General features: G+C 43.9%; 1 protein-coding gene across 1 annotated transcript; it reads left to right on the top strand.

Moving 5' to 3' along the window:
* Positions 1-3285: 3285 nt before the first annotated feature.
* Positions 3286-4086, top strand: LOC111872398 (serine-rich adhesin for platelets-like). The gene is made up of 2 exons (XM_023866250.1): positions 3286-3775; positions 3839-4086. The coding sequence occupies exons 1-2, from the start codon at positions 3286-3288 to the stop codon at positions 4084-4086; spliced, it is 738 nt and encodes a 245-aa protein (XP_023722018.1).
* Positions 4087-16411: the final 12325 nt, after the last annotated feature.

The following is a 16411-nucleotide window of genomic DNA, read 5'->3' on the forward strand; positions in this document are numbered from 1 at the left end:
TGGGATTCGAACCCACGATCCTGGCTTCCGAGCGAGCAAAGACAGTTCATGTCTCAGACCGCTCGGCTATCGTGACCGGTATTTACCTTGTATAATGTGTCTAAAACATCTCTGAGGTTGCGTCATCATCAAGGAGTGACGTAGGTCGGAAGGTAATTTCTTAGAAAATTGCTACATTCGGTACACAGGTATGGATGGAAACAGAAATCACAATGCAGAAGATCTCCTAGAACAAAGAGGACCTTCCTTCCGTAAGGTTATTAACTTCAGGTGTGACGTAGCCACAAAGCAGTTTCGGGCAGAGTATAGAACTTGTTGCAGCTACCTTTTGCATGGCCTTGCTGCTTACCTAACCAACCGGCACAATCGCTGAGGGTTCGGAGTTATATTCTGGGTGTGCCCGGTTCGATTCTCAGACGTGATACGGACTTCCTTTAGATTTATCATGGTTTTCTTCGGTCCGTCCAACCAAATGCCAAGACACTGAAAGCGAAGTTGTCTCTGCTTAATTAAGCAAAGCACCATCGAGGCACCGGGAGTGGAAATACAGCGTCGTTTGTTCTTAACCTCGAAAGTAGCGTTCAGTTTCACGCTTCGGCCGCTTCACTTCCGGTGAAGTAGCCTCCATATCATTTGTGTAGGAAATTGGATGGATCCCGGAACCGGTCTGGACGCTGTGGAGAATAAAAAAAAGTCTCTTGCTCATGCCGGGGATCGAACCACGACTCCTCGGTCATCCAACCCGTAACGAAGGAGAGGTAGCGCCTTAAATTTGGCCACGACAGCTCCTTTCATATTCTTTCTGAACGGTAATCCAATCATTTGACGCTATATAGTCTGAGTTAGTGTCAGTGTCGTGAAATGAACAACAGGAGCAAGTAAACTAAATCTTGCTACGTCGAAATGTGTATGACCGCGTTGGCTATGAGTGATCTGCCGGGCTGTACTGCCGTGTAGTGTGGCCTGCAGGGGGATCCTGATGCCTCATAGAAGAGATAAACATCCCACAGGATAATTCGGGTTTCGGTTGAACTGAACGAGACTAAGTGCTAAAATGCAAAACTTTGCCTTAAGAAACTTCATTTCTTACTTACTTACATACTTATGGAGCTGAGCCCTTCTTGAGAAGCCGCCAATTGTGCAGCTACTCAATTTCCCAGCATTTTATGCAACCCGAAGGTTCATTACCGTGTTCACAAGAGTCCTCCACTGGTCCCTATCCTGAGCCAGATCAAGCCAATCCATACCATCCCATCCTATCTCTCTAGGATCCATTTTAATATTGTCCATCCACCTACGCCTTGGTTTTCCCAGTGGTCTCTTTCCTTCTGTCTCTCCCACTAATAACTTCAACATTACACCGCTAAATAAGATTCCCCCCAGAAAAAACTTCTATAAGGAGTAAGAAAAATTATTAAGGAAGATACTATTAGCTGGACACATGTATAGAATTGAAGACACAAGGAATGAATACCCAATTTTGGTTGAGAAGCCGAAAAGGCGAAGGAGAGTAGCTCTAACGTGGGCTTCGGGCTTTGGGGTCTATTATGAGCGTTAATTACAAGGGGGTTATAAATCATATGAAACAGATTTGAATTATTTATGTATTGCATAGATTCCCGTTCATTTTCAGCAAGCGTTTTCTTCACTAAGTGCTACTGTACCGTAAACAGCTATTTAAGTCCCGCTTTTGAGGCTTTATAATATAACGAATTAGATTTAACTTCCTCACTTTCAGCTCTTGAACGTTTTGGTAAATGACGTTTTTTTTTTTTGAGAAAAAAATACATGTATATACATTGCCTAGGCAATGCCCATCTGCCCCCAAATGACGCATCATTTTACAGGGAAATTTGCTCCATCTGTCGTCAAGAAGAGAAAGTATTCTTTCTTAGTACTGATCAATGCGACACCTATAGACAGGCGTGTTAACTGTATCCAGTCTCCTTGTCTCACTCGAATAGGATATTGTACTGCGAACTAGAGCAGTAACAATTAATTCTCTTGAAGAAACAGGAATTCTAATCTAGTGAGCTAGATCTGTCCATAATTTCAAATTTTATAAAGTAATAAATAAAAGCTGAAAAATTGAGACTTGAAGTTAAGCACATTCTGACGATATGGGTCTCTTACTGTGCATGGGGGTAAAAGGCGTCCGGCGCGTAAGGCTGACCTCACCGCCATATGTGAGTAGATTGTCTAGAAAATGTGGGAGCCTCGGCGTCTCACAACCCCATGGGCCTCCACGGCCTGTTAACCATTTTTAGTGCAGCACGGACATCGAGCTGTAGAATTTAAAAAGAGTGGAGCTTTACCTTCATTACCCCATTCATCTTCATGGCGTGGTCCTTAATTAATTAAGCACAATGGTAACTTCATCTTTACCATAATACAGTAGCTTCCAAATTGTATATAATGGCGCCCCGTCTGAGTAAAGTTGTACCTGTGCTTAACTAATTAAGCACTACGCCAGGAAGGCGTAAGGTGGAGCGGTTGTATACATCCACATTTTCTTGACCTCGGCACTGGTTGGAGGTGAGTGGTCAGCTTCACGCCCCTGAAGCTTTACCCCCGGGGAAAACTCCTCCGGTTAACAAAAATTTTGTCTCACGCCTTCTTAAATTTGTATGTATTTATAAATAAGAGCTTTTCTATTTTTAAATCAACTTTTAGGATTTTATCAATATTATTTTGATTATTTAAATGTTATGACACTTGACAATTACAATAAATTCAGACCGTGACAACCTAACCAACTAGTATCGTCGTCCCCCCGACCAGAGGGAAGCCCCTCGCTTTGAAAACCTTTGCCATAATTGAAAAATGTTGGTTGTGTCTCTTCAAAATTTTGATTTGCACTCCTGAATGTAGTGTTCTCTAAGTATGGTAGAAGACCTGCTTTCATAACAGAAAAGAGGTGAAGCTGATTGCGCTTTTGTTGGTTTCTTCCTTGTTTTAATCTTCGACCCTGAAGATGGAGGCAATATTTCCTCCGAAACGTCTTTATACTTATATCAGACCACATAGAGTCACACGTCAGAAGATAGCAATGCTCTTCATACCTGCCAACTAACAAGGTTTTTGAACAGCCAGCCTACATTTACGAGTGTGTGGGTTGCTGGAACCCGCCTCAGCCATTCTTAACGAAGATTTAGTGGTCCTATTGTCTTAATGTTAAATCGGCAACTTTCTGTCCTGTGTGCTTTTGTGGGCGTATTTATCCATCAAATTATTTCTAAAATCGTTAAATCTGAGCAATGGACTTTCTTGTTCAGTGAGACAGGAATGAACAAGCCGGCAGTTCTCAACTGGAGCGTCTACTCACCCGTGAAATGGAGAATCTATCTAGAACTGAGCTGGAGCCAACGCAGTTCTACACTGGAGAGCCAAAGTAGTTCTGCACTGAAGAGCCAAAGTAGTTCTGCACTGGAGAGTCAAACTAGTTCTGCACTGGAGAGCCAAAGTAGTTCTGCACTGGAGAGCCAAACTAGTTCTGCACTGGAGAGCCAAAGTAGTTCTGCTCTGGACAATCAAACTAGTTCTACATTGGAGATCCAAAGTAGTTCTGCACTGGAGAGCCAAAGTACTTCTGCTCTGGACAACCAAACTAGTTCTGCACTGGAGAGCCAAAGTAGTTCTGCACTAGACAGACAAGGTAGTTCTGCTCTGGACAGCCAAACTAGTTCTGCACTGGAGAGCCAAAGTAGTTCTGCACTAGACAGACAAGGTAGTTCTGCTCTGGACAGCCAAACTAGTTCTGCACTGGAGAGCCAAAGTACTTCTGCTCTGGACAACTAAACTAGTTCTGCACTGGAGAGCCAAAGTAATTCTGCACTAGACAGCCAAGGTAGTTCTGCTCTGGACAGCCAAACTAGTTCTGAACTGGAGAGCCAAACTAGTTCTGCACTAGACAGCCAAAGTAGTTCTGCACTGAAGAGTCAAACTAGCTTTGCACTGGAGAGCCAAACTAGTTCTGCTCTAGACAGCCAAGGTAATTCTGCTGTGGGCAACCAAACTAGTACTGCACTGGACAACCAAACTAGTTCTGCACTGGAGAGCCAAAGTACTTCTGCTCTGGACAACTAAACTGGTTCTGCACTGGAGAACCAAACTAGTTCTGCACTGGAGAGCCAAAGTAGTTCTGAACTAAAGCGTCCATCTATAACTGAACTGTTATATACTCAGTTCTGAACTGGAGACTCTACTTAGTTCTGAAACTGGAGCGCCTACCTACTACTGAACTGAGGCGTCTATCGGATGCTGAAATTTGAGCCTCTATCTAATTCTGAATTCAGCTGCCTACTTTTTTTTATTGCTAGTGGGGTGGGACTAAGTCCCTTGTACTGCGGCCACTTCTGGCCTATTGTACCAGCCCCAGATGATAGGTGAGAGTGATTGTAGAGCAGTTGGTGGAATGAAGATTGGCAGGGAAACCGAAGTACGCGGAGAAAACCTGCCCCAACGCCAATTTGTCCACCACAAATCCCACTTGACCAGACCTTGGATCGAACCCGGGCCGCCGCGGTGGGAAGCCAGCGACAAACCGCTTTAGCTATGGCGCGGTCCAGCTGCCTACTTAGTTTTGAACCGGAACTGTCCGCAAAGTTCTGAAGTACAGCGTCCTTATGGAACTGAACTGGAGCATCTGCTTACGTTCATACTGGAGCGTCTGGAGATTCTGTTCACGTGAACTTGGCGTCTACCTGTTTCTCAAGTGGAGCATCTATATTTCCGAACTGGAGCGCGCCTCCAGTTCTGGACCGGGGGGGGGGGCTACAGAATGCCTGTCTACAGAATATCTCTGAGTAGACAATGCCCATGCATCTACGACATACCACAGCCATACTATAAGCCGGACAGCTATGGCCTTGGAATTTTTTAAGATATTCTTATTGATTGTATGTTTGAAAGCAATTTTCCCTGGATCCCCCGTTTCCCAGGTACCTCTCTCTCCTCTACCGTCCGACGGCGCCCCGGAGCACGGCCGGCAATTTCTTACGAACGCGAAAATGTGACCAATCTGATATAGGCAACACATTTCCATTCATTGCAGTGTGTGACCCGGTTGCATCTGGGTGTTGCAGGAGACACATTAGCTCACGTCCCTACTTTCTCCGGCCCTCATGCTGCGCATGTGTGCAATGCCAGTGCTTGCAGCATCCTCGCCACTTGGCCCTTGTTTATATCGCAAGGAATGTCGCGTCATTTGCGTTCAATCTCGCGCGCAGCGTGTGCTTCGCCGTCCCCGCAGCTTCGGACAAATCGCACGCTATTACAACAGCCGTGTTGCTAATACACAGCAATAAACATGCTCCTACGTGTTCCAGTATCTGTATTCAATTTATGGAACAAGAAGTTTCGATGCTCTTTCAAATGTATCCAGCTGATCTGTGGTTAGACTGGCAGAAGTAAAAAGGGAATTATCTATTGTAGTAGCCCTTGAAAATTCATTAGGATGTCTCAGTTATTAGACAGACTTTCGTACCAAACCTGCTTCCTCATCATTTACACATTCAGGCGTCATTTGTCTCCCATTTCCTTCCTCCCCCTCCTTTACATTAAAATAATTTGGGTAAATATTAACCAAGACATGAAGATGGAGGGAAACAAAAATTAAAGGTATTGTCCATGTCACATATTACTGTAGTTTATTGTTCTTCCTGAGGTTCGCGTCCTCTTGATAAGTAACAAACACATCAAATTGACTTTTCGTTCATTTCTTATTTTATATTGTCAGTAACCAGTGTATTGTTACACGTGACATGTTATTCATATTGTGGCGTGTAGACCCGTCGTTAGGCGACTGTACAGCGGTCATTGCTATGCATCGGGTCGCAAACAGCAACAGAGGAATTGTGTTTTCTGCGCTGTCCGCTAAGCAATAATTGATCAGCAACAGAAGAAGGGTGTTTCCTCTGCGGTCCATGCCGAGATGTTATAAGCAGAACAATTGGAACAACGAGTTAGTTGTGGGACAGTCACCAGTCAGTAAGAAAGTGACTACGGAAGCAGAGGACATTGTTGGGATCCGTGACCGAGTAACGACTGGTGATAACACAGCAGACTGAGAAGAATTAGTACGTGCTGTAATGAACTACAGAATGTGTGAAATAGCGATAGCATTGTAGCTACTTGCAATTGCTCTCTGTAAGTGTTCAATAAATCCAATTACCAATACAAACTCTATTTATAGCCATTATCACGTGACAGTATTATCATTAAAGTAGCAGCACATATATTAGGGAAACTTCAGGGAATCTCCCATATTATTATGTTTACAGGACTGCTGGCTTGAAGTCAATGTGCATTCTGAAGGTCCTGCGTCCTGCCGTCTGGACACATGTTTTCTTGGTTTTCCTCTGTCTTCAGTTAGATGCTGAGATGGTTCCCACGTTCCCAGTTGCTGCTGGACGCTTCTCATGCAACCCTCACGAATTAAACTCGTCAAAATTAAAACCCTATGCTGAAAACCATGACATTTTCTTCCGTAAATTGTGTAATTCATGGTTAATTCTGAAACTCCCGTTGCTGCTGTCTCAATCAACAGTTTCTTCACTTCCACGCTGCCCATGTCAGATGGACGAGTGGGCGAACCCTGGGCACCGTCTAACAAAACGACGCTCTTTCTTCTGCCCACAGTCAAGCGTCTGTTACTTCTCTCATGACTTTCCTTTTCACCTACTCTTCTACTATACTTCTATACATGTGTCTCTCCTTAAACTGACTTTTATACACATACAGTAAAAACCAAATTAAGTAAAACTATCCCTGTAACAGGCCGTGGAGACCCATAGGGTTGTGAGACGTCGAGGCTCCCACATTTTCTAGACAATCGGCTCACAGATGGCGGTGAGGTTGTCAGACTCACTCGCCGGCCGCCCTTTACCCCCATGAGGATTCTTGGTACTCATTTGTATTAGAGGCTAAGTCGACCCCAGGGCCATAGTGCGGCTGGAAGGATTAGGTAAATTGAAAAAAAGTCCTTCAGTATTGCTTAAAACATTTCGAATACATACATAATTCGTATAGTCGTTGTAAATGTTGTGTTAGATAGATCGCTTTTGCATTTGGTTTCCACGGAACCTGCGAGAGAATGATGTAACGATAAACTGACGATTACTGCGCTGCTCAGTCTGCTTACATAAGGCTGAGTATAGAATGTAGTGGCGCTTTCCTCTTCATAATGTGCGTACCTTAGTTACGCGCCGTAGCCATGTTTGTAACTGTTAATAATAAATGACCAAATTATGTACAAAGTTTGAAATGCATCAGCTTTTGTGAACACGTAATTAACGTTTCAGAATTTAATATTTTGTGTGAAAACTTGTAATATTTGTGGCGGATATCAAACTTTCGGAGAAACACTGTGCCTCCATCTTCAGGTTCGAAATGACTGTGCATAATTAGTTAAGCACCAGGCCATGAAGACTTACGGGGACGTGGATGTATAGCTCCACCATTCTTGATGTCGGCACTAAACAGAAGCCTGGGTTGGTTTCACGTCCCCATCGCTTCACCTTACTTGAAAAGACTCCCCATACCCATTGGATAGGAAGCTGGGTGGACCCCAGAGCCCCTCTGGACGACGTGTAGAAGAGAAAAGTCTCTTTCCACTGATTGGATTCGAATCCTGGGCCTCCAACCCGTCTCTATACCGACGCACGCAGCAAGTGTAAGCGTAATTGTTTGAACTCTATGGTTTGATTAATTCTGGTCAAGGGTCATAACAGTGAAGGACTAGTGAAATATAAGGTTCCCCCCACAGCCTAAATTTTAAGCTAATTGTTATAATGAGTACCCCTTAATTAGTTTAAAATGTTATCCGCAGCGATGGTGGAGCGTGCAAATCGTTGCAAACGTAACATAATATGTTCATATTCACGTTATAGTAAAGTAAATGTCATGATTGCCGCTATTCTGATAAAATTCTACCTTATATCGATTATTTGTTAGTTCCTCTATTATATTCCTGTTAATACAATTTCCGGCAGGTGAAGTTTACTGTCTAGGACATGTTTCGGAACATATTTGCCATCTTCAGGTGCCGTTTTTAGTTGCAATTTCTGTATAATGAACTAAGCTTACAATTTCCATGCAAACCGAGTGTATCCATCGGTATTTTATACACTATATGTCATATTTCTTTATATATTCTTACGGATTGGCTTTTATAAACTGATTAACATTGTTGGCTCGCCGTAATATTATTGGTACGCCATACCGTACAGAAGAAAAATCGTCTATGTTCAGAAAGCTCTCCAGCTTCAAAGGAATTTCGCCCTTTATTCTTGTGTTATTTGTTTTTGGAGATGTTAACGTTTTTCACTTACTTTTCTTTGGGTCTGTTAATTTAAGGAAAAGAGTGGCCCAGTTATACCCCCAGGCACTGGATTCCCTATTCGTCTCATACGACTCACAGGGCCACAGTGGAGGTAATTGAATCCTCCTCCACGCGGAGGAAGTTCGTGTAAACATAAATATACTGTATATAAGAATTCAGATCTACCTCACAGGAAACACATAACTTCTCCGCTACAAAGCCCTTCCGGTTAATGCTGTTTAGGGAAACAGTCGCTGTTTATTGTGAGAACCATACGGAACACACAAATACACTCTGTGGGCAGAAAACTCAGCCCGTACCTCACGGAAAACACATTACATTTCCGCTACAAAGCCCAGCCGGTTAATGCTGCTTAGGGAAACAGTCGCAATTTATTGTGAGAACCATACGGAACACACAAATATACTCTGTGGGAAGAAAACTCAGTCCGTACCTCACAGGAAACACATTACGTCTCCACTACAAAGCCCAACCGGTTAATACTGTTTAGGGAAACAGTTGCTGTTTATTGTGAGAACCATACGGAACACACAGATACACTCTGTGGGCAGAAAACTCAGTCCGTGCCTCACAGGAAACACATTACATCTCCGCTACAAAGCCCAGCCGGTTAATGCTGTTTAGGGAAACAGCCGCTGTTTATTGTGAGAATCATACGGAACACACAAATATACTCTGTGGGCAGAAACCTCAGTCCGTATCTCACAGGAAACACATTACGTCTCCGCTACAAAGCCCAACCGGTTAATGCTGTTTAGGGAAACAGTTGCCGTTTATTGTGAGAACCATACGGAACACACAAATACACTCTGTGGGCAGAAAACTCAGTCTGTACCTCACAGGAAACTATTTACGTCTCCGCTACAAAGCCCAACCGGTTGATTCTGTTTATGGACACAGTCGCTGTTTGTTGGAAGAACCATACGGAACACAAATACATTCTGTGGGCAGAAGATAGAATTTTGGTATGTTAATGCAGGTGGGATATATGTGCTTCCTATCTATCTATCTATCTATGGCTCTACAGCCCTTTCTTGGACCTTGAATGTTTTTTTCAGTTTCTTAATCTATACACAGTCGGTAGGATTCCTTGGACAGGGGATGAGCCGATCGCAAAGCCACTACCTACACATAGAAGAACATAAACAGAGAATAAACGCACACAAACTTTCATGCCTTGAGTGGGATTCGAATCCACGATCCTAGCGTTCGAGCGACCGAAGTCAGTTCACGCCTTAGACCACGCGACCACTATGATCGGCACCATGAGAATTGAAGGATTAAATTTTGGAGCAGTGTAACACAGATCCTGACGTTACATTACTTTACGTTAGTGATGCGTGGGGTGAACAAACTTGACGAGTCCACCAAATGATAAACTGCTACTCACAGCTTCACTCTGGGTCAACTGCTGCCACAACCATCCCGTAACGCGGCTCGTAATTAAACAGTTAAGGTAATTTATACCTGACTGGCCCCCGGAGAACCCCGAATTCTTTTCAAGCACCTATGGTCGGAATATGCTGTCTGAAGAAAGGATTGAAGTTGTTCAGAGACAAAGAGGAACTTGTTGCACTCTTGCATTGTCATATCCAATTAGAATTGGTTCTTGATGTACGTAAATTGAAAGTAAGAATGGCACACATGTTGCAGATACGTGAAACCTTTACAATGAGCGTAACATATTTCTCTACTGGCGATCTTTTGATGTGTGTGTATACTATTTTGGCCTTTTATGAAACTCTGTAAGTAAATTTTTAAGGCAGAAGTATGAAGTCTTCAAGAAATATTTGATCCTCATACTTTAAGAGCTTTAAGAACTGGACGGCCAGTGTTCTATCCCTGATAGGGGCGAGAGATATATGCTGTTCTCCGCAACGCCTAGACTGGTCCTGTGGCCCATTCAACCTCCTATCCAATGGACAACGAGGACGCTCATACCCCGGGAAGTAAAGTGACCTGGACGTGAAGCTAACAACTCACCTCTATCTTGTGCTTGTTAAGTAATGGTGGAGATATTCCTCTGCTCCCCCATACGTCTTCATGACTTGATGTTTAATGAAATAAACATAAGGACGTTACCTTTTACATATAAATACAGTTGACTGGCAACGAAAATAAATATCACTCGTCTGTACATATATATATATATATATACACAGTTCTCAAGGAAGACGCAATCTCTAGTTTGCTTTATTCAGTTGACACAGAAATGTTGCTACATTCACTGCGAAGGGACCCGTATGTACTGGCAAGTAAAGAGATAAAGCTGTCCCTGTAACAGACCGTGAAGGCCCATAGGGTTGTGAGACATCGAGGGTCCCACATTTTGTAAACAGTCGGCTGACAGATGGCGTTGAGGTTGTCAGCTTTACGCGCCGGCCGTCCTTTACCTCCAGGAAGATTCCTGGTACTCATTTCTGTTAGAGGCTCAGTCGACCCCAGGGCCATTGGAAAATCGAATGACCTCATCGGGCATGTAACATTTATTTAAAGGCCATCCACATCGTTGGATTCAGTTTTGTACTCCTGTCACGTAAGGCTCGAAATTACACCTCGGCCAGGCGGCCATTGCTGCGCTTACTCGCCCTTCGAATCACAATGGTTACTATAACAGCACCTGTTTCAATATTAAAATACTACGCCATGTTGCCCGAACATCTCTGTATGCAGTTCGTGTTTTTCCCAGGATGAGCAGCCATCACGCTTTACTCTTTTAAACTGAGGATGGAGGCAGGGGTTCCTCCGAAACGTTGGTGTCTATCTACTGAACTGCACTATGACACTTTCCGAAGTTTCCATAGTCGCCGCTGTGAAAGCTTACGATCCCAAATGATTTTGGAGACTTTTGCTAAAGTTTGGGTCGACACATTCCAGGTTTGGTTAAAATTTGACACGAATAATTCCACACCAAGACGTAGGGGAGTTAATGCTTGTAAATTCGTTGTACAACTGTTGCTGTGGTTCTGGCTGTTCCATGAATGGAGGTGAGTGGTCATATTCACGCCACGGCCGCTTTACCCCCGAAGAAAGAGCCGCAAGTTCCCATTGTTCAGGTATCAGAAGTTGAGAGGGGGATACATGCAGAGCACGGTGGTCACATGCCCCTACTTTTATGTTCCACAATAACGAGATATGCATGCACATTTTCGTATAATTGATTAATTACCTTAAACACGAACTGGATTCTTTTACACTAGATCATTGTCGTCTGCTGAATACTTACTCATGGTGCTGAGCCCTTCTTGAGAAGCCAAATCTGCAGCTACCCAAGAATTTCACAGCATTTTATGAAACCCGAAGGTCCATTACCGTGTTCACAAGAGCCCTATCCTGAGCCAGATCAATCCAGTCAATCCACCCCATCACATCTCTCTAAGATCCATTTTAATATTTTCCACCCACCTACGCCTTGGTCTTCCCAATGGTCTCTTTCCTTCTGACTTTCCCACCAATATGCTATATCGTCTTCCCCATTCGTGCTACGTGCCCTGCCCACCTCATCCTCCTTGACTTGATCATTACTTTGTCTTTTTTTTAAAATACAATGAGCAGGAGGAGAGATAAAAGGAAGAAGAGAATAAGCAGAATAGGAGGAGAGAGACGTGAGGAAGTCATTACTTCTGATTATGTGTACGAATGTCACTCGCCTCGTGATTTGATTAGAGCCCGAAACAAATCGCTTCACATAAACTTCAAATTACACTTCATCAACAGAATAAATTAACGAATCACACCGGGCAATCAACAGCCAAGTTCAATTTTCTGCTTGCATTTGTCTTGAAGCCATCTCATTTGATGAAATCATACTGATTGAAAGCACAATTACACAAGCCATCTGAGTAATGGTTAAATTTGCCTTTGCTTTTCTTTTTTTATCTAATTTAATTCAGCGAGAAAACTAAAGGAAAAATATACGGAATAAATTTCCAGGGCGAGCGTACCAGAGACAACAAAAAATATTTTTCTTAGTCCATCAAAATGTCCATTCATTTCAACCCACCACTATCGTATGCAGAATTCTGTCTTCTAGGGTGTAACTTCGTGTAATCCATTGAAAGTCAACAGACGTTTCGGAGAAATATATTGCCTCCATCTTTGGAGCCGAAGAATATGGCAGCAGGTAAGCGAACGGAACTGTTGCACCTGCTGCTCACGCAACATTGCGCAACAGGTGAATAAGATGATTGTGTATTACTGACGTCATTCTAGAGCGTCAGCACCTTAACGAAGTTTGGTGAAATTAGGTACTGGACGTCTATACGAAACGTCGATGGGCAAATTTCACGCGTGTGGATTCTCAGCAGGGTCCACACCTGTTATGAGACCCACCCCGTATTCCTATCTGATGGGTACCGGAGGCGTTTTCCCAATTTGCCAAGCGGCCGCTACAGGCCAAGAGCATCAAGACTGTTAACTTTAACCTCTTATTTCGCTTTCTCTTTTTCATGCTTATTTACAATCTACCTCTCATTTATGTCTTTCTAATATCATTCTTTCTTTTTCCATTTCATGTAATCTTCCTGTATTGTCTTATTTTCCTCTATTTCATATTCTGTTTCCATTTTAATCTACCACCACCACCACCACCACCACCACCACTACTGCTACTACAACCGATGGGCAGGTCATGTAGCACGAACGGGGGAGAAAAGGAATGCGTATAGGATATTGGTGGGAATCCCGAAAGGAAAGAGACCACTGGGAAGACAAAATGTAGGTGGGCGAACAATATTAAACTGGGTTATAAAGAGATAGGATGGGACGGTATGGATTGGATTAATCTGGCTCCGGATAGGGACCAGTAGAGGGCTCTTGTGAACACGGTAATGAACCTTCGGGTTCCCTAAAATGCTGGTAAGTTCTTGAGTAGCTGCGCAATTGACGCACCACTCTTACCGGCGCCACTGCTGATGCTGCTGCTGCTATATTTTATTCTTCTTTTTCTCCTTTTCGCGTTATCCTTCAACTTGTCTACTCCTCTGCGGCTTATTTAATCTTTAATCCTTCCTCTCGATGTGTGAAAGTATGGAGCTGAACCTCCACGCCGCCACACGTGTTCATGGCGCAGCACAGACAGCTCGTTTGCTTGTTCGTACAGCCCTGAGTGTGCGGGGATGCAGCTACAAGATCACACAGGGGGCGGTGTCCGAACCATTGAAGCATAGTGCTGGCATTGTCAGACACCATGAATATTCATACAGGACACGCCAGAGGTGTGGTACTTAGTGTTTAATTGCCTCTCAGTGTCAGTTTTGTAACGCAGCCATTTTAGGTCAACGGGTGAAATAGACCGTACGAGCATAGCACGTTCAGAAGGGTCGGGACACCGTTCTTCTATGGGTTCTGACGACAGTGCGTAACGCTCAGAATTACTGGTTTCTTTGGACTTTGTCCATCGTCCGGTGTTCTGAAGCCAGTGAAGATGTCTCACCTGAGGACGGAAACAGATACAGTTTCTCTAAAATAAAGGTAAAGCTATCCCTCTAGCAGGCAGTGGAGGCCCATAAGATTATGAGGTGTTGAGGCTCCCACATTTTCTCTAGACATTCGGCTCACAGCTGGCGGTGAGGTCAGCCTTACGCTCCGGCCACCCTTTACCCCCATGAAGAATCCTGGTACTCATTTCTGTTAGAGGCTGATTCGACCTAAGGGCCATAGTGTGGCTGGAAGGATTAGGTGAATTGAAAAATCCACTTACCTCATCGGGACTCGAACCCGCGACCTTCAGGCTTGTTGCATAATGCTTCAACCAACTACACTACTGCCTGCCCCGGATCCAGTTTCTGTAGTCTTTAAAATATCGGACGATGGACAAAGTCCGAAAACCCGACCTTCCGACTGACGTTAATAGCAATTCGTTTCCATTCCGAGCTGGCTCCTCTAATTGGGCCCATCGCCGCTCCCACATCCCTCCAGTTCGTTATTCACTTTTCCTATCAACCCGTGGGTAAAGGACGGCCGGAGCGTAAGGCTGACAACCTCACCTCCCTCTGTGTGTAGATTGTCTAGAGAATGTGGGAGCCACGACGTCTCACAATCCTATATGGGCCTCCACAGCCTGTTACAGGGATAGCTTTAGTCATTCGACGATATTTCGACTGGGGTGGTGTAGCGGTAATGCTCTAGACTCTTACTGGGAGATTCTGTGTTCGAATCTGGCCGGAGCATCGGATATGCTAAGCAGGTTTTGCGACTTCTCATGTTCCTCCCCGTCTCTGGATCTGTACCTCGATTAGGTCATGACCACTTCGGCGTTAAGTAGGCCAAAAGAAATATAACATGTACTTTTTCGACCAATTAAATTTTAATCGGTATTATGAAATTATGTTGAAGATTTGGTTATTACAAGCTGTGAATGAGTTGCCTATGGGTCTCATTTGTTCTGACAGAAATATTAATTTAAAAGTGAAGAGAATAAGAACATGTTACGCAGGGGACAGCACTGGGTTAGTGCTTCAGTCCTTCCGTTTTTCTGCATGAAGCCTGTACAAAAGCAGGTGATAACGTCGCTGATGTAAGTAATGTGGAAAATCCGTTGTTAGTCACATGAAAGACAAGCGGGAAATAAATATGGCAGATGACGTCACGCCGTCATTTAGCAGGCAGGGATTTGTATCGCTAGTTGGGCTGTTTCAGCCTGACCATCTGACTCCACGAGCCGAGTATTTTCTAACAAACCGGCAACCGCTCAGCTACTCAAGAATTTCCCAACAGTTTGTGGAACACGCGGGTTCATTGTTGTGTTCACAGGAGCCCTCCACTAGTTCCTGGATGAGTCTGGCTAAAATCCCCGCCCTGTTCTTCTAAGATCCAGTTTAATATTATTCTCCCAAACAAGTAATGCCCTACACCATGTTTCTTACTTTTCATTTAAGTACTATATGTTGTGGCGTATAGACCCGTTGCTAAGCGGTGACTCTGTAAACAGCGGCCGTTACTAGGTAACGCCCACAACAGAAGATATGTTTTCTGTTGGCCAGTGCCGAAGGGTTATAAGCGGGAAAAAGTTTAGAGCAGAGTTCAGTATTTGAATCCCTGCGAGTCGTAGGAGGCGACGGAAAGCGAACCTAGTGCCTGGAGGTATAACTGGGTCACTCTGTGCCTGGGTATTTAACTGGGTCACTTTGTTCCTGGGGCATCTGGCCCTCCAGGTTGGGGGAATCTCGAGTGTGATACAGGACAATGTGGTAATGAGCTCCGCGGTACTCGGATCTGAGAATGACTGCGCTGGCGAGGCACAGCAGCAATTCTAAACGACATACCCATCCTCTCTCTCGAGAGGATATTACACTAAGAAAGCAAGCATTAAGTTTGAAAAAATGCTGGATCTGATTCTCAAAGGGCTTGTCGGCAAGACGAACTGATTTACGGCAACCGCCAGTCGTAAAGTAACTGTGACGCTGAGAGTTCAGTTGTGAGACGATGGGCAGTATTTAAAGGTATGAGCACGCAAGCTGAATATTCACCAGTGTTAGAAGCCGTTACCAGGAAACAAGTGGAGAGTGTAACACTGAGAACTAGTGTGTATAATAGTGAAATGTAAAGCGTTGAGTTTGGCGATGGCGCTATAATTATTGGCAATTACGAGTCGTTTTTAAGTGGTCAGTAAATCCGATATCCAATCCTAACCCTTTAAGAGTCACTCATGCGACAATGTGTTCATGTCTTGCCTATAAAAGTAGAGGTAACAGAGAGAACTGTTTATGTTACAAATTTTTCTGATCTTCGCGTCCTGTTTAGTAATAAAATAGGTTACTTCGTATGTGCTATTGAAAAACGAAGCGAAAATTTGTTGCGATAACAGGATACTGAATTACAGCATGTAAGAGATGCGTCCTTCTTGCGTAATATTCCAGTTAAACATTCCTCTCTACCAAGTTATACCGTACCTCTCTCACTACGATAAAAATGGCGGCTTAACAACACAGAACATGTGAAAGAAATACTTAACACATATAACACTCCTGACATCATCTTCCGTTGTCTGCATATCAGATTCTCTGGCATGAGAGTAACAATCGAGCGGTGAGGGGGGGAGGAGAAAGGAACGAACAATACGTAAGTAAT

The sequence above is a fragment of the Cryptotermes secundus genome, unplaced genomic scaffold, assembly GCF_002891405.2.
Source record: "Cryptotermes secundus unplaced genomic scaffold, Csec_1.0 scaffold247, whole genome shotgun sequence".
Classification (NCBI taxonomy): domain Eukaryota; kingdom Metazoa; phylum Arthropoda; class Insecta; order Blattodea; family Kalotermitidae; genus Cryptotermes; species Cryptotermes secundus.

Bases quoted from the DNA above. Each gene is read 5' to 3' on its own strand.
- LOC111872398 (XM_023866250.1), top strand. From the start codon at position 3,286: ATGAACAAGCCGGCAGTTCTCAACTGGAGCGTCTACTCACCCGTGAAA. The intron at 3,776-3,838 runs GTACTTCTGCTC...ATTCTGCACTAG, and splicing joins TTCTGCACTGGAGAGCCAAA to ACAGCCAAGGTAGTTCTGCT.